This window comes from Pogoniulus pusillus, chromosome 9, assembly GCF_015220805.1.
Source record: "Pogoniulus pusillus isolate bPogPus1 chromosome 9, bPogPus1.pri, whole genome shotgun sequence".
NCBI classification, from domain to species: Eukaryota; Metazoa; Chordata; class Aves; order Piciformes; family Lybiidae; genus Pogoniulus; species Pogoniulus pusillus.
This window is the reverse complement of record NC_087272.1, coordinates 14,340,916-14,357,624: the sequence shown is the minus strand read 5'-3', so window position 1 is coordinate 14,357,624 and position 16,709 is coordinate 14,340,916. Positions and strand designations below refer to the sequence as shown.

The 16,709-nt window shown below is 42.5% G+C and overlaps 1 protein-coding gene across 1 annotated transcript in view; it reads left to right on the top strand.

Moving 5' to 3' along the window:
* The window catches only part of HERC3 (HECT and RLD domain containing E3 ubiquitin protein ligase 3), a 92,926-nt gene that overhangs the window by 51,324 nt on the left and 24,893 nt on the right, over positions 1–16,709 (top strand). Inside the window, exons 27-30 of the mRNA XM_064149406.1 lie at positions 1,345–1,605; positions 13,785–13,944; positions 15,304–15,380; positions 15,978–16,199. Coding sequence (XP_064005476.1) covers positions 1,345–1,605; positions 13,785–13,944; positions 15,304–15,380; positions 15,978–16,199 — 720 coding nt within the window. The remainder of the gene's footprint in view (positions 1–1,344; positions 1,606–13,784; positions 13,945–15,303; positions 15,381–15,977; positions 16,200–16,709) is intronic.

The following is a 16,709-nucleotide window of genomic DNA, read 5'->3' as shown; positions in this document are numbered from 1 at the left end:
GCCCTGCCTCAGTGGAAGGGACAGGCAGGGATGGTGGGGTAAGAGATGAACACCCGTTGCTTAGGGCTTAGATTAGGAAAGGCTTTATTGCTAATACCTAGAGCCTGAATTAGCACCAGTCTTTGGAAACAAATCAAATACATGTTTTTTTCCTATCTGGAATCTTGTTTCCTCGAGGTGCTCCAAGGGTTACTTTTTGCTTTCTGATCCTTCCTGAGGTTAGTGAGTACTGCTACTGTAAATTACCTTAGCCTGAATCTTGACGTGGTGAGTCACAAGACTTAATGTCTTGGATCTTTCATTTTCTTTTCTTAATCCCTTTACAGAAAAAGCTTTAATCGGTTTCTGGTTGAAGCAGAGGAGTTCTCGATGTCTTATTAACATGGCATGTTTGACAAATAACCTAAACCTACTGAGATTAGGTGTGACAAGAGAGTATTACTAAAATCTTTCACATGCTGCTTCTGGAATGAGACCTGTTTCCTTGCCCCCACCTTTCATGCATTGGCATTTCCTTGTCATTGTCAAGTCTGGGCTGAGCAATTCCTTGGGCTTTTATATTGCTACGTGCTTTCACTTCTATTACTCCACTCTGAAATCTCTGACTCTCAGTGAATGCAGTGCAAGAGATAACACCTGACTGCTGAAGGGTTTCATCAGTGTTATCTGTCCACTGCTGTCAGGGCCGAACTGTCAGTGTGCAGCTCCATAAGAACTGCTGCTTTTCGGTGGAAATTCTTGCTACAGTTTAGGGATGTGTGTGTACATTTGGTTTGCAAGAACGTGTTCAGCTGAGGAGAATACCTCTTAATCTGTATCAGAAATAACAACAGTTCTGCATTGACCAGCGTACCACAAATACCTGTGTTGGTTTGTTCAGGAATAGTTTGATCGCCGTTCGGTTTAAAAGAAAAATAGAAAATCTTTAGACAATGGTGCTAAATATGACACTATAACTCTGAAAGTGGAGGTTTGGACTTGCTAGTCTAAAAAACATTACAGTTGGTTAGGGGAGGTGGTTGGTTTTCTTTTATTTTTTCAAAGCAGAGTGATTTTTGCTGAAAACTTACGTTTGCAAGGTTTCAGAACACTTCTACTGCTTTACAAATGGAGATGGCCAAGATAGGAGGTGCTGACTCAGTACCTGAGCTGAGCTGTCTTGATTACTCTTCTGTTTGTGTAATGGTGGAGATCCCTTTTTAGTGTCAGTCTCCAAGCCTGATAGTCATACAGGAAATGTCGGTTTTGATTGTTTCAGCCTGCTTCTCTGAGCAGCTTATCTCTCTAGGATCACTTGTAAGTACTTGCTATACTTATGTTCCTTCCCTTGTTTTTCTTTCCCAGGAGGGATACATGACTTGTTGAAAAGAGAGAAGAAAATGCTATGCTGGGGATACTCATCCTTTGGACAACCTGGGATAGGTAGCAACCTCCAGGTTATCATTCCTGAACCCCAGGTGTATGGATTCATTCATGACAGAAATGTCAAGGAAGTGGCATGTGGAGGAAACCACTCTGTATTCCTCTTGGAAGATGGGGAAGTGTATACCTGTGGCTTGAACACCAAAGGCCAGCTGGGACATGACTGTGAAGGAAGCAAACCAGGTAAGTTTGCTTTTTGTATGCGCTTAGTTTGCTTTTTGTATGCGCTTTAACGTACCTCAAGGCTAGTGGGCTGAGGAGATTATGGAAGCTGCTTTGTGTTGATTGTTCTGGAGGTGCAGAAGCTAGCAAAGCTGAAGATCACACGTAATAGCACAGTAATGATGTCGAATCATATTTGCTGGCTCTAGAAAGCTAAAGCTGAATAGCATGGGTGGGGAGACAGGTCTGCTTGGTTTATCTAGGAAATGCATCAAAACAGAGGTGAGTGCAGATGATCTCAGGGCGGATTTTGTTATTTGTATGTTGCCTTTTTATAAAGGGAAGAGAGTGCAGTGAGTCACAAGTACCTTTGTCTTTTCGATTGCACTGCGTCCTTTTGCCTACGCTCATCCTGTTATTGTTGGGAATTTTGTCACTTACATCAAAGAGAAGAGATCTGTGTTGGGTGTAGTTACAGACTTTATTTTGGCCAAGAGCGTTTACAAATGTTGTTTTCCCTCCATGGAAATAATTTGTTGACTTGTGCCTTCACTTCTTCCTGCTTTCTTAATTGAGAAGATCGTTGTAGCCAGACTAAAACTGCATTTTCTACTTTGTGTTCTACTGAGCAGAACCACAGACAAATAGTGTTTCTCCTTTCCAGGAAATAGTTTAGTTGCTTTGCTATTTTACTGTTGTTATTTTGAGAAATTCTGAAGCCTTTCTTACAGGCTTTCTTTTGAATCTTGGCCTTCCAATTCGTGGTCCATGAACTTCTTGGTTTTAGCATGTGATAAGGAAACAGAAATACCTGTATCTTTAGTATAACAAAAATCCCTCTGTGAGTAATTAAAGCAGTAAGACATCACCTTTCCTCAAACTGCAGGCTACCTTCTGCAGGACTTGGGGTTTCTCTAATGTATCCTGCTAGTCCACAACAGAGGTGTGAGATGTGCACAGAATAGCCACAGTTCCCTGTGTAGTATGTGCAAATATGACCTGACTGATTCCACTGCTCCTTTCTTTTGTCAGTGTATCTTTGTTCTCTTTTTCTCAAAATGGGATGGTAGTTGTCAGATGCTGGATGTCTGTGGTGCTGGATTAGAGCACCTGACCTTGAATTTGCCCTCTCTTGCTTTTCCTACAAGGGGCTTCCAGACAGTTACTGAAAGATGTCAGGGTTATCAGGACTGCTTAAGTACTGTCTATGCACAAGCACTGTTCAACTTCTGAGGACATACTAAACATCTCATTTACAAAAGATCTTAAATGAGTAAAAGGAAGCTAAACCTGTTGAAAATGCTGCCCAACCAATTTGTCCTGCAAATTGCCTAACTGGCTGCGTGACTGTAGTGCAGAGAATCTAGAAATTCGCTACCATTATGTAGAGATGTGTAGTCTGAGAAGCATCTCTGGGCTAGCCTGCTGTTCACTTAATAAAATAAGTCAAGCATAATGTAATAATGACAATGAAAGCTTCATTGTGAGTAGATCAGACTTGAAAGAGGGATCTCATGAGTCTTGAGTGTAGACCTCTAGCAACTCAGTAATCCTGCTTTTAGCTAGGCAAGCAGTCTGAGATTTGGAAATAGAAATAAAAAGTTTTTGGGTTTGATTCCAAGTGCACTTCTACCCCTTAAGTAAAGAGACTGTCACTAAGCTGGGGCACCTTGCAGTGCACTGAACACGAGTCTAATCCTGTTCTGTCTGAGAAGAGTTGTTTTATTTGCAGTGAGTGCTTTTGAAAACTTTGGTTCCCTTACTGTGTGTTCAATTTTTTTTTCTCATGTTCTGCTGCTCATTTACACATCTGTCCTGAGAGGATTGAATTTTGTTTCTCATTCATGCTAGTAGCAAAAATGTCAAATAACAGCACAGAGTTGTTACAGCAGTTCCTCTTAGAGGAGTCTTAGAGGACATCTTTTGAAATGAAACAAACTTAATCATTAAAAAGATGTGTTTACCATCCTATCAGCTGAGTTTCTGGATGTAATACAAAGGCAGGATAGCAGCCAGTGAAGTGATTGTTGTGCCTCTTCAGTACGGAGAATATAAATTACTCAGGGAGTGTATGTCACTGAAAGAGAATGAGTCAATAGAGGATTATTTTCTGGATGTGTCCTTTCCTCCGATTCCCCACTTCTGAGCTAGACTTACCTGGAGTGTGCCAGTCCTGTGGGCTCCATAAGAGCCATCTCCCCCATGTTGTCATGTTATTTACTGCTTCATTCCTTCTTTGAATTGTGGTGGCTAGCAAGCTGCTGGAGGAGTCCATCCCTGCCACAGATTGATACCTGCTTTGTTAATATTAAAATTATTTGGTTTCTCACCTCTTCCCCCTCCCCAGTGCCGGTCTGTAGTCTGTGTGTCTGCAATCACTTAGGAGGGATGCAGAGAGGCAGATGCTGTCCGAGTGTTCTCTCACCGTGACTATAGTTAGTAAAGCTTCTCTGTCCTAATTTTTACTTGTATTGTTAAGACACTTGGAGTCCCTAGAGTTTCTAACAATGCCTTAGGAGAAGCAGCTCTGTGACTGGCTGGACTTGATGATCTCAGAGATCTTTTCCAGCCTCAGTAACTGTGATTCTGTGATCTTGGCTGTGACATGTTCTGCAAAATAAGTCTGGACATTAATTTCCTGAGCATCATTTAGTCATAGAATCAACCAGGTTGGAAGAGACCTCCAAGATCATCCAGTCCAAGTCCATGTTAGTGTTAACATACATTTTGTCTGTGATGAAAAGCGACAATTTTATGCTACAATAGTTTTAGGAAACAAATGAATTCTCTGTAACTCTAAATTTCCCACTTCTTCAGCCAAGTCATTGGCTTAGGTTTTTTTCTTCAGGTCTGATGTGATGTTTTGACTCTCTGTGGTGGTTCTTACATAAGTGTGTTTTATCTTAATGTGCATGCCTGTGCTGGGAAACAAAAGACAGGCAGAGGTATGTAAGGCTAAGGTGCCTTTGGGGTTTGGGATGAGTTATAGAGGAGTGTGAAATAGCTATCTGATTGTTAGTCATTTGTAAAGCTTAAAAACATGCTGAAATCTGAGCTACTGAATTTGTTTTCTGGTCTAGAGATTTTGTCTTCTGCAAGTCATTTGAACTTGATTTAACTCTAGTGAGAAAAGCTGGCGTTTGGTAGTTATTGTATCTAGAGGATTACAGGAAAATATGTAGTGTGCCATTTGCCTCGAATTTTGCCTCTGGTGTCATACAGCAGAGAAAACCTGTTTTAAAACCAAATTTCTTATGGATGCAAAGATGCAGGGGTAGTATTGCTTCTGTATTGCAGAATTTATCTGTTCATAGCTGCAGAGCTAGAAACACCTTTGTTATGGTCAATCTCTTTGAAAAAGCAGGAATAAACCTCCACCAAAACAGACACCACTATGTGATTTCAGTCTCTTGGATTTCACTGCACCGTGGCCTTTCTGTTCAAACATAAATTCACGTGTGCTGAACTTCAGCACGTGTGCTGAACTTCTGGTCTGTGACCAGACACCTTGGTGTTCACTGTGGCATGCCTGCTAATCATAAACCCGTAACAGCTGAGAATTCAGATGTGTGACCTGCTTGGGAGGACAGTCTGTATGGATCTTCCTCTTTTAGCCTATTCCTGGTGGGTGAGAAGTCAGCCCAGTGGCCCTGGTTGATCAGAAGGAGAGGTGGCAGGGCTTGTTTTGGAAGCAGCTTTGGAAGTGTGTGGTTGCAGGTCAGGAGGTATAGCTGCTGCAATGAATAGGTAAGGTTGAGAGCTGATTAAGAGTGGGAGAAGAATGGTTAGTTCTCCTACTTTTCCCCTTTTGCATGAGGAGTGAAACAAGCAAAGAACTTAAAGAACAATAATGCCAGGAGATCACACTAAGCAGGCTTTTCACAGAGAATCTGAGACAGTTGGCCCCTCTGCTTGGGCCTGGAGCTGAGGCTCAGCATGCAGCTGTTGCAGTATTTCCCAAGTGCTGTGGTCCTGTTTTGTGTTCATCATGCTTTCTTGACACCCTGAAAGCAGAGCCATGTGCTGTAAAAGGTGTAGTAGAGGCCTGGTGGCCCTGTTTGTAGGCATTGGTCTGGACAAAGCCTGCACTCATCCCTTTCCCTCTGATCACTCAGAGGATCTGACCTGTTTGAGGTTGAAATGCCTCGACTGGTGACTGTAGCATCATCCAGCATCATGGACTTGTGTCATCATGTGTCCATCTCAGCTGAATTAGGGGAATTTGGGCACCAGTGTAATTTTAGGTTTAAAATATAGAAGGCTGAACATAAAAAGGACTTCATTTTAGTAATGCTGTGCATATGGTCGGATGAGAAATAAAATCAAAGGAAGTGCTTTCCTTTAGTTATTTTAAATATGTGTGTATTGCACAGATATGTTTGGCTCTAAATATTTACAGTGAATTGTTTTAAGGCTTGCATGGTCCAGATCATGAGAATTGACTTCTCCTAACCCTGCATTCTCAGAGGATTGTTAGACCTCAAACTGAGGAGAAATAAGGCTCTTTAGAAGAACCTAAACCAATGAAAATCATGTTTCAGCTTTCTTGTCAGTAATGAAATGTACAATCTGAACCTGAAATGGCTGTAACATAACTCCAAAGTGCTGTCTCCAAAAATGTACTATTGTAACAACCAAGCGTCTCTCTTGATTTCATTTTGAGGGGTGAAAACAAGAGTGAGGCCAGGGAAGCAAGATACTGTTTTTTTAGATTCAGTACAGCCTGTTTTACTGAGGATATGAGGGAGCATTTTAATGTTTCTTGTCTCAAAAGGCAGAGGTGCAGTAGGGATGACCAGTGTTTTGTCCTTTAATTGTGGATTTGTAGCTCAATTTAGCAAACCAAAGTTGCATTTATTGTGGTTGTATTTGTTATATCTGTATTGTGTACTGTTCATGGGCTTTCTGAAGGTGCATTAAAAAGAGAGACTATGTGTGTGGGTGGCTTTGAAGAAGCACAAACCCCTGCTATTGGTATGATGTGTGGAACTAATGACTGTCACCTTCTGCAACTATACTGATGCTGAAAGGTTGGCTCGGGATAAAACGGGTGGGCAGCTGTGTGTCTGGTGAGGTAAAGGGAGAGGGCAGGAAAGAAACGAGGTAATAAATACAAATTTTCTGAACGCTCCAACATCTTTATACTCAGAATAGTTGTCTGTGCTGGGCAAAAGTAATGACTTCACTAAGCTGAATGCCTAAGTAGGGCTGAAAGTCCCAGCTTCCAGGAGAGATTTCAGTGTTTTTGCTCTTGATGCTGGAAGTTCACAGTTCTTGTCTTGAAGATGTGTTGTGACACAGCCACAGACAATGATATGCAGATATTAGGCAGCTTTTTTATAGGTGATGGTCTTTGAGTAGACATCTGAAATAAAAAACCTCTCTTCACAAACTCCAAATTTTATATTCTTTTTCCTGATAAAGCATCCTGAGTGCTTTTCCTCAGTAAGGCTGACTTTTCCCTTGCCTTAATATCCTTTGTGTGCAGGCATGTGCCTTTGCTACCTACTCAGTTTGGTAAAGGCGAATGTAAAGCATTCTGTATGATTTAATCTTGAAGACTTATAAGGGTGTGTAGGGTCTTCAGGATGAATGACCTGTTGCCTAATAAAAAAAAAGGTTTGGCTTGTTTTTCAGTGTGTAACTGTTGCATGAAAAGACCAAGTCTGATTCTGGCTCATGCCTGTTCTTGCTCTGTCTGTAGATACCAAATCTTCCAGAAGATGCATAACTGTCTATAATAAAGAGTCGAAGTTTGACTCAGTCAGTATTAAGCAGCCCAGTCCTCTTCTTTTTGTTATATTGGAAAGAAGACTTAATCTCAAAGATCTTTGTGACACTCCTTTTTCTTCTCAGAAATACAATATTTTTGACACTTGAGGCTGTTAGCAGAAAACAGCTGTGCCTGTGCTTACTCTCTTAACACCTGACCTGCCTTTTAAACAGCTGCCTGCCCGTATAAACTCACCATAAAGGAATGCACAGATGCTCTTATTTTCTTTTTCCAGAATGTTCCTCGGGTCTTAAAGTGGAGAAAATTAATAAACTTTTGTAAATGTTTAATAGGACTTCATTAATTGCTTCCCTTTCCCAGTCACAGTTCTTCTTTGCTGTAACATTTTTCAAGCAGCATTTGTGAAGGTGATGGGGATGTCATTGAGAGCAAGGGCAGGGGTGCTGTACTGAGTCTGCAGTGTGCAGGTGTGGCCTTTCGGGAATGTGTGGCTCTGTCCTTCCGTGCAGGCTTGAAATAAGTGGTGAGGAGCACACCAAGTGCTTTTGAAAATCACATGCTGCTTCATCAAAGCCTGGGGCTGCCATAAGTGACTCTGCTGAGTGCAGCTACCTAGAAAATGTATTCTTCCTCCTAGAGGAAATTACAAAATGCTCATGTGAAGGCTAAATGCTTCTTCTTGTGCAAAACTGCTCCAGTAATGTGAAAGATGCCAAAATAGCACCTTTCCAGCAGCCAAAAGTGGAATTAAGCCCATGTGGCTCATTTACAGTTTGTATGGCATACAACATTGGTGCCTGTCTTGCAGGGAGTTGGAGGTGCTTCACCTTGAGGCCCCATCACTCAGTCTGCAGGCTGTAGATGTTCCTGGATCTTTGAGGCTTAAATCCATAGAGGTTTGTCAGTATGTGTGCAGGAAGGGGCTGTGCTCAGGCAGTTGGGAAAGGGAGTGGTGCTGTGTTTTGGGGAGCACTGCAGGGAAGAAACAAACAGATCTCTCTTCCTCTCTGTGCTGGAGGGTGGGTTTGCTTAATGGAGCTATCAGTTCTAAGCTGGTTTACTTTTTCACATTTATAAGGCTGGCTCAGTAGTTGCCATAGGACTTGTCCATGCAGCTGTGATGGACTGTAGTGAAGGGCTTATGCTTCCTTTTCCCTGATCTCCTGTCCCTGCTTACTGCCATCCACCTTTGTCACAGCTCTCTAGGTTGCTCTGGCTTTTCTTGGCGTTTCTTAGGCAGAAATACAGCTTTGCACTGTGAGGTACCAGCACATCAAATCCAGTATCTCTAGCCACCCATCTGATTCCTCCTTCTGCTTCTGATGTCCATTCTCAGCATGAAACTCAAGTGTAGTGCATCCCACCCACACTGGAGTTGCTGTCCTGGAGCCCTAGCATTTGCCAGGATGTGCATGGTGGACACTGGGAGTTCCTCAGCTGTCATGGCTCACCCACATCTTCTGTGCTGTCAGTGGTCAGCAAGCCTGGCTGAGTGACTACCTTTACAGCTCTCTGCAGTAACCTGAAGAGAACATGCATTTTTCCTGTGTTGCTTTCCCAAGACTTAGTGTCTTTCTTTTTTGGAAGGAGCTGCCTGCCCTTGTTTTCCTTCAGGGTCCAAAGGTGACTTCTTCCCTCTGCCAAGGCTTGTTGGACCAAAGCCTTATCTGCCTTCCTAGTCCTTTCCAGGAGCCTTTTCTTGCTGGCAGCATGTGGCTGTGCCCATGCCAGTCTGCCTATGGCTCCTCAGAGAGGCTATGTCCACTAGACAAAAGGCAGTGATTTGAGGAAGTCATAGGCTTTCTATGGCTGTGTCTGAGGAAGGGTTTTACTTTCTCAGAGTAGACATCTGCTTTCACAGCTGTGAGAGGGAGTGGCTGGCAAAGTAGACAAAGTGAGGTGTCATGGTGCTCTATCATTTCTTACTCTTAGATTTTTGCCTTGACGTGACCGAAAGCAGCTTTATAAAGTGAAGGCAATGCTAAATGACTAAACCAGCCTTTCTCAGATTTAAGCCTCTAAGTAGCTATGCTAAATAAATTAATGATGATGTTTCCTGGGAAAGTTGGTGAATGTACTCATCCTGCTAATACTGCCATAAGCATTGAATAGCTGTGACAATGTTGAAGTTCCACTGACAAAGCAAGGGGATGGAGAAATCTTTGGTTTACTTCTCTCTTAGTGCACTTTGAGTTGCAAGTACTTAAGTTGCTGCACTTTGTTTTTTCTCTTTTCCTCTTTCTATTCTATTAAAACCATTCAGACTGAAATCTTGAAGCTCATTATAATCTGGAAATAGAGCTGGCATGTCTGTATACAGAGACATCTCCAGGATGTGCCAGTGGAGACTGGGGAATAAGTCAGCTGAGGTTTCCTGCTTAATGTGTAAAATATCTTGTCAGGGAGCTCAGTGATCTGCTGTTTTTTACTTGTCTTTTTGCTGTGATTTAATGAAATGCTGATGACTGCTAAGTTTGGGACATAGTGTTTTTCTCATAGTACCAGTTGAAGACAATAGCAAGTTTTTGACTGCTGGATTAGGCTTCTGTAAGTGCTAGTGCTTTTAGTGTGACCTTGTTAGGTGCTTTAAGGTGCTGGCGTAATTCAGCTCCAAAGGGAGAGAACTTACCTCCTTTGCTGGAAGAATTAAGGCTTTTCAGCACTCAGAACAGAAAGACCATATGAGTGAAGTTTTAGGTTGCTATTGGTGTCTGATTAAATATTCAGCTGCTTTGTGCATTAAAATGTTGTATTTTATGCTTAAGGATTTTAGATCTTGGTTGTGCAGTGCTCAGGCATCTTCACCGTGGGCATGGGCTGTATTAACAGGCATGGCAATGCAAAGAAATTGACTCATCTGTCCTCAGACTTTCCAGCTGCTATCATTTAGCACAGAGGAATTTCTTGCCAAAAGTTGTTTTTCCTTCTCCTATGTTTCTGCCACTACCTCTTTCTTATCCAGACAAGGTAGCAAGGCACCTATCGTGAAGAGTCTGTGGCCACTTTCCTAGCAGACAGCAGCAACCAAGATGAGCAAATGCTCTGAGTTGCTTATCGTCAAGATGGGGAAGCAATGAGCAATTTTGGTCAGGTGTCCAAGGAGGCTAAAAGAGTTTAAGGCTTTTCGAAACCACAGCTTCTTACCAGTGAATAAATTGAGCTTTTACCACTGAAGGTGTGACCTCAGGGACAATCCTTTCTCTATGCCATTTTCAGACCACAGAGGCCATTAGATGCTGTTCATGTATGTCCTGGTATGAGTGTAGGATTCTGCCATGTCCTCTAGTCTGTACTGTGAGCAGCTGGAAGCTGTATGTAGATGGGATGTACCAAGTTACTGTATGTAGGAAAGCTAATTAATTATTCATTACCTGTGCAACTAATCAGTGCAGAATAGCCAAGTGCTTTTTGTTTCCAGCAGTTGCAGCTACTGAAGCTGTTGTGTAGCTTCCCAACACTGAGGGGACAAAGTGTGAGCCTTGCTTTTTAAGTAGTGAATCTTTGGACTGAAGGTGGGCTTTTTAGGGATTCTCATTCATGGCTCAGCTTTGCTGCCATTTCCAAAACTTTAAGCTGAAGGCACTGGCTGTCAGCAAGCTGAGTTACAGAAATGGTTCCTGTCCTCAGTTTCTTCTGGAGTATCCCCTGAACCACAGACAGACGAGAAAATGCAAGAGCAGTCTTGGGAACCAGAGCTGTCACCATTCAAAGAAGGACTGTCCTGAAGGCATTTTGATTGGACCTCATTCTTTGATCCAATGTGTGTTTCATAAAAAGATTTATCAAGATTAGGACCAAAAGAAGGCAAACCTTCATATATCTCTTTATGTTGGGATCCATGAGTCAAAATAGACAGAAGAGCAATGAAAATTTGAACTCTGTGAGAACTGATAAATGATTTCCAAGCATTGATGCTGTTTTGAGACAGTTGATGGCCTCAGAAAGAAAAGATTGTGTCAATGTGTACTTCTTGGAACCTGTTTTGTTTGGTTTTTTGAAAGTTTTATGACATGTTGAAATACTGTATTGCCTAACTCCTTCAGCCCTTCCCTGTTGCTTTCAGGGTTTTGTTCTGCTTAGCTTTGTATATAATTGTGCCTATCAAGCTCCATTTGGTATTCGTCAGTTACTAAAGACAATACTGAGAATAACCTTCACCCTTTGCCCTCTTTGTCTCAGTGCAATGATGCACCTTTTCTAAGGAACAAATAATGGCGTTATGGGGCTCTGGAAATTAAAATAAGTGTATACCAACCAATAAAACACCTTAGTCTGATGCAAGGGAGAGGTGTGAGGTTAACAAAGAAATTTTTATCAGATGTCTTTCATAATACTACTCACGCTAGCAGAGTGATGGTACATTTGGTGGCTTGGCAAGCCTGACGTTGGACTGCATCGGCAGTCTGTGCCCCCAGGGAAGGCTGGCTTTTTTCCAGCTCTGGAAAGAGGTGCATGTGAGCATGTAAAACCTGAACTGTTTGGCATTTACGTGTCTTCATTACTTCACAGGCAAGCTATGATTGACGGTGTTTTAGGAATCTGCTATGGTGAGATGGACCATATGTGTACATTTCCTGAGGCAGAAATCTTCAGCTCCACGATAGGCATGTGTTTTCTATCTGTGGTCATCCAGTAGGTTCAGGTGAGGCTGTATGCTGCTTCTTGAGTAAACAGTGCAGTTACTGATGGCTTTCAGTGCCATGGCAGCTTTTGAGAACAAGTTGGCATTTATTGGTCCTCTGGGATGGCACACACAGCAAGGTCAGATTTGCGTTGCCAAGTTAAACTTAAGATGGAGTCTGTGAGGCAGTCATTCTGAATTTACAAACCTGTTGGATGTCTCTCCTGTTTCCCAGTATGTAAAACCCTTGTAGGTAGTCCTTTCCCACAGCCTCCTGATGCCTCAGGAAACTTCATTTTGTGCAGTTGTAGCTGGTCTTTGGTCATTCTGTCACCTCTCCAGTGTGCTCTCATGGCTCAGGGTCAGCTAACAGTAGTCCTTTTGCAGCAAATGAGACACACATGCTTTTGTGGCAAAGGACATTACTGGATGGCAGGGCTAAAAGATGGTCAAACAGCAGGCAGGCCCAGTGCCCAAGCTCTCCTAGATGATGTTTATATGCTTTTTAGTTGTGAAGTACACCTCCATTGTCATTAATTACTTTAAGTGAAAGGAAATAGATATTTGGGTACCATTTTACTGTTAGAATACACACTTTAAAAATTGTCACCTTTCTCTTCCATAACATCCATTAAGGATTCTGATTTTTGAACTCCCACTCTTAGAAGGCAGGCCTTCCTAGGGAAGTTCAAGACATTTAGATTGATCACTATGAAGCTTTTGTTGCTAAGTATGTTAATGATTTTTGGATGCCCTTGTTGTGGGTGTCATAATCACAGTATGACATCTGCCTATCCTTGCCTCTCATGTTGCAGGCAAGTAGGGCTTTAATAGGCTGCCTTGTAGCTTACACGGTGAAATCTTTCTTCATCCACCTGAAATACTTGTATCTCTTCGGGGAAGGAAAAAAACCCCACTTTATTCTCTCTGGCTTGTAGGGAGTTTTCCCATCAGATGTGTGACATTTTCAAAGTTTAATAGCAGAACAAGACTTATTTGTTACAGTTTTTATAGCTGGTCATTGAAAAAAAAATAGATTAGTGATGTTGTAGAACCTAGCTCAATTTCCTAACCTGATGTAATGATTAAAAAAAGTTAACTCTGGGTCATCTTCCAGAGGACTGAGCCTTTGTGGTTTTGGTTTTTTGTGTGTTTTTTTTTTTTTTTTCTTCCCCCCTCCCCTTCCCCCCCCCTCTTTTCCCTCCTCTTCCCTTCCCCCCACCCTTTCCCCCTCCTTCCCCTTTTCCCCCCTCTCCCGTTCTATTCCTCTGTAGGGCTTTCTTGCTTTTACTTTCCTTTTCGAGGCTTTAATGAGTGCTTTGACAGTGGCAGTAGTAGGTTAATAGGTTCAACTGCGTTCCAAGTTTTGCACAGAGAGGTGTTGTAATACATAGACTTTCACACATCCAGCAATAAAGCGAGGGGCAAATGGCTTGATTAGCATTGGACATGAGGGCTGTGGAAGGTCACATATATTTTAAAAGGTCTGCCAGTTGCTGGGTCCTGGGTGATCTCCACATCAAAACTGAGTAGAGCTCAATTCTGGAAAGTGTGGTTGTTCCTAAGTAACCTGATTGCCCTATGTTGCTGAGGCCGTGTGTAGAATGTCACTCAGTTTGGTGGCCGTGTACCTGTCTTTCTCCTGTGATTTGCAGACCAGGCTTTCAGCAGAGCTCAGCTCAGCCATATTTTCAGTAAAACCTGGCACTTTCTTCTTGTGGGAAGTATTTTAAAACTGAACTGGGGATCAGTGCATGTCTTTGCATGTATATTTGCCCAGACCTGGTGTCTGCGTGTCACCATGAGATTAATGCTGTGACCAGAGAGGTTTTCTGTTTTCCTCAGAGCAAATCGAAGCCCTGGCTGGGCAGCACATTGTACATGTGGCCTGTGGAGAGTCTCACAGTGTGGCACTCAGTGACCAGGGCCAGCTCTTCTCCTGGGGTGCTGGCAGCGATGGACAGTTGGGCCTCACCACTATAGAAGATGCAGTGATGGTACCAAGGTAAATTTTTAACAGGTTTGTGTTTCCTTAAGGCAGCTTCTTAAGGAGGTGATGCAGCAAGGGTTGCTTGCCTTCCAGCCTGGTGTTGGTGGGAGCACTGTTTTCACTCACAAGGGCAATAATTGGGTACTTCTCATGTAGGAACGTAAGGGTGATTCCTCCTCCTTTTCTGTACTGTACTGGTGCTCTCTGAGCATCTCCGGTACTTGGACAAGACCTTAGGAGACTTGGACAGGCCTTCTGCTCATGGGTGCTTGGGGCATGGAAAAGAAAGTCAGAGCATGCTCGACTTCCTCAGTATAAAACACCACCGTGTTTTGTACAGCACAGGGAGGTATACAAGGGATGATACCAAAATAGAAATGCTCTGTGTGATGCCTGTCTCTATGCCAGTCCCTAGGAAGTCCTCTGAGGTCAGAGATACACTTCAAGAGTGGGAAAAAAATATGTGACTGCGTGCATTGGCAGTTCAGCTCTGAAACTCTCTTGCAGTGTTGCCCGTTAGCAGCAAAGCTACCAAACCATCCTACTGCAATTTCGAGTTGTGGATGTTGCTCAGAAACTTAGGGTAGTGCTCATTTTCCTTAATTTACCTACTTAACCTGTCTTACCTGTGTCTGAGCACTGCTAGGGTTAGGTGTAAGGACATACTGATGCTGCTACTGGCAAACACCCAAACTCCTCTGTCCAAGGCAATTCAGAGATAAGAGGTCTCAGTTTATCACCATAATAAAGATAGCTGGTTTGTTTGTACTTCTTGCTATTGTATCATGTTGCGTTAATAACAGATGTAGTCTGTCTCTCATTTGGTCTGCCACTGCAGATCCAGTGCAGAAGTTTGTGACAGCTGTTCAGAGTGGCTCCATTGTTCAAACACTATTTAAAGGAAGAGTTTCAGTCACAAAACATTAGTCTTTGAGCTGAAGGCTCTGTGGAAAGACAGTCCTTAACTTGCAGGTGGCTCACATGTCAATGTGATAGTGCCATTGGAAAAACAACAGATTTGTGAAATAAGTTGAACCTTTCACATGCTATTCTCTGTACAACACACCGAAGAGGTGTGTAGCTTCTAGGAACTGCTAGGCCCCTGACAGAATGAAAAATGCCAAAAAAGAATAGTGAGAGACACACAAAGAATGTTCTCACCATTTCCAAGGGGCTGGATTCAGTGTTATAGCAGGAAATATAGTTGGAGTCAGTAGTCAAGGGTCTAAAGATCTCTGCAGATCTGCATCTGTTACTTAAGGATCTGCAAGGATCTTTTGCTCAGTCTCAAAACTACAGTGTATGTGTAGAACAAATATGTGAATGGAAACCATAACTTTGACCTTTATTCTAAAACAGTGTTGTTGTCTTTAGGTTGATAAAGAAACTGAACCAACAGACAATACTGCAGGTTTCCTGTGGAAATTGGCATTGCCTGGCTTTGGCAGCAGGTACTGTAATGTTGATTATTTGTTACCAAGATTTGTACTGTTATTTGCATAGTGTCCAGGATTGCACATTTCTGTGTAATAAACCAAGGACATCCCTATCCCAACTGCTTTCAGGCCAAATGGGAGGCTACGAAATGGATCAGATACTGTGAATATTGAAAAAGAGTGTTGCTGGTGCTGTCAAGGGAAAAAAAATTGCACACAGGCCACCCACTGTCTCACTAGTGAATGACTGCAGGAGCACTCAACAGCTTTCCATCTTGATGTAGAAAAATATGTGTGATTAATTTTTGTATTGAAATTATCCTTGGCTGTTACTTTTCTGTATGCAATGTGGACTGCTCTTCATTACGCTGTTTAAGTTAGAGCAGTCTGTTGTATTTTGCACTTAGTTGCATGTCTGTTTATTTTGCTGGTGGCTTCAAGCTGTGTTTTTGTTTTACCAAAAAACATCTTTCTTGATTAAAAAAATTAAAAAATCCACTATGATGCTTTGGTGGCAGTGAAACACCTGGCACCAATTCCTGTTTATTTTGACAAACTTACTCTTCTGATCACTAATTTTATCTTGCTGTTCTGTTTCTGTCCTTGTTTCAGATGGCCAGTTCTTCTCATGGGGGCAGAACAGCTATGGTCAGCTGGGCTTGGGAAAAGAATGTCCCTCTCAAGCCAGTCCACAACGTGTCAAGTCTCTTGATGGGATCCCTTTGGCTCAGGTTGCTGCAGGCGGAGCCCACAGTTTTGCCCTTTCTCTCTCTGGAGCTGTGTTTGGCTGGGGGAGGAACAGCTCAGGACAACTGGGACTAAGTGATGAACGAGGTATTATAATTATGTACCTAGATGAAAGAAGGATGGATTTTTTGACCTAATGTCTCTTTTTTTACATTTACTATTTTTTACTGAGCGTTTATGTAACCTCAAGTAACCGCTCTTGGGAGGAGAGGGCAGAGGAGCAGTCTCTAACGGACACTGCCAGGCTTATTGTACTCAATAGAAACTGAAACAGGTTCCCCCCCCTTGTGGATGTTGATGGAAGTGAGGAAGGTCATAAATAAAAGATCTTTGAAACCTGTCAACATGCAGGCATCAAAGGAAGATTCATATTCTTTCTTTATCTTCTGAAGAATATGCTATCCATGTTTCGTCTGCAGTTGGTGTGGAGCAAAGCAAGGAATTAATTCACCACTTCCCACGGGCAGGCAGGTGTTCAGCTATCTCTGTCAAAGCGGGACTCCATCACATGTAATTGCTATTTGGGAAGACAAAATGCTGTAACTCCACGTGTTTGCCTCTTCTTTATCCAGCTTTATATGCTGAACATGATGTCAT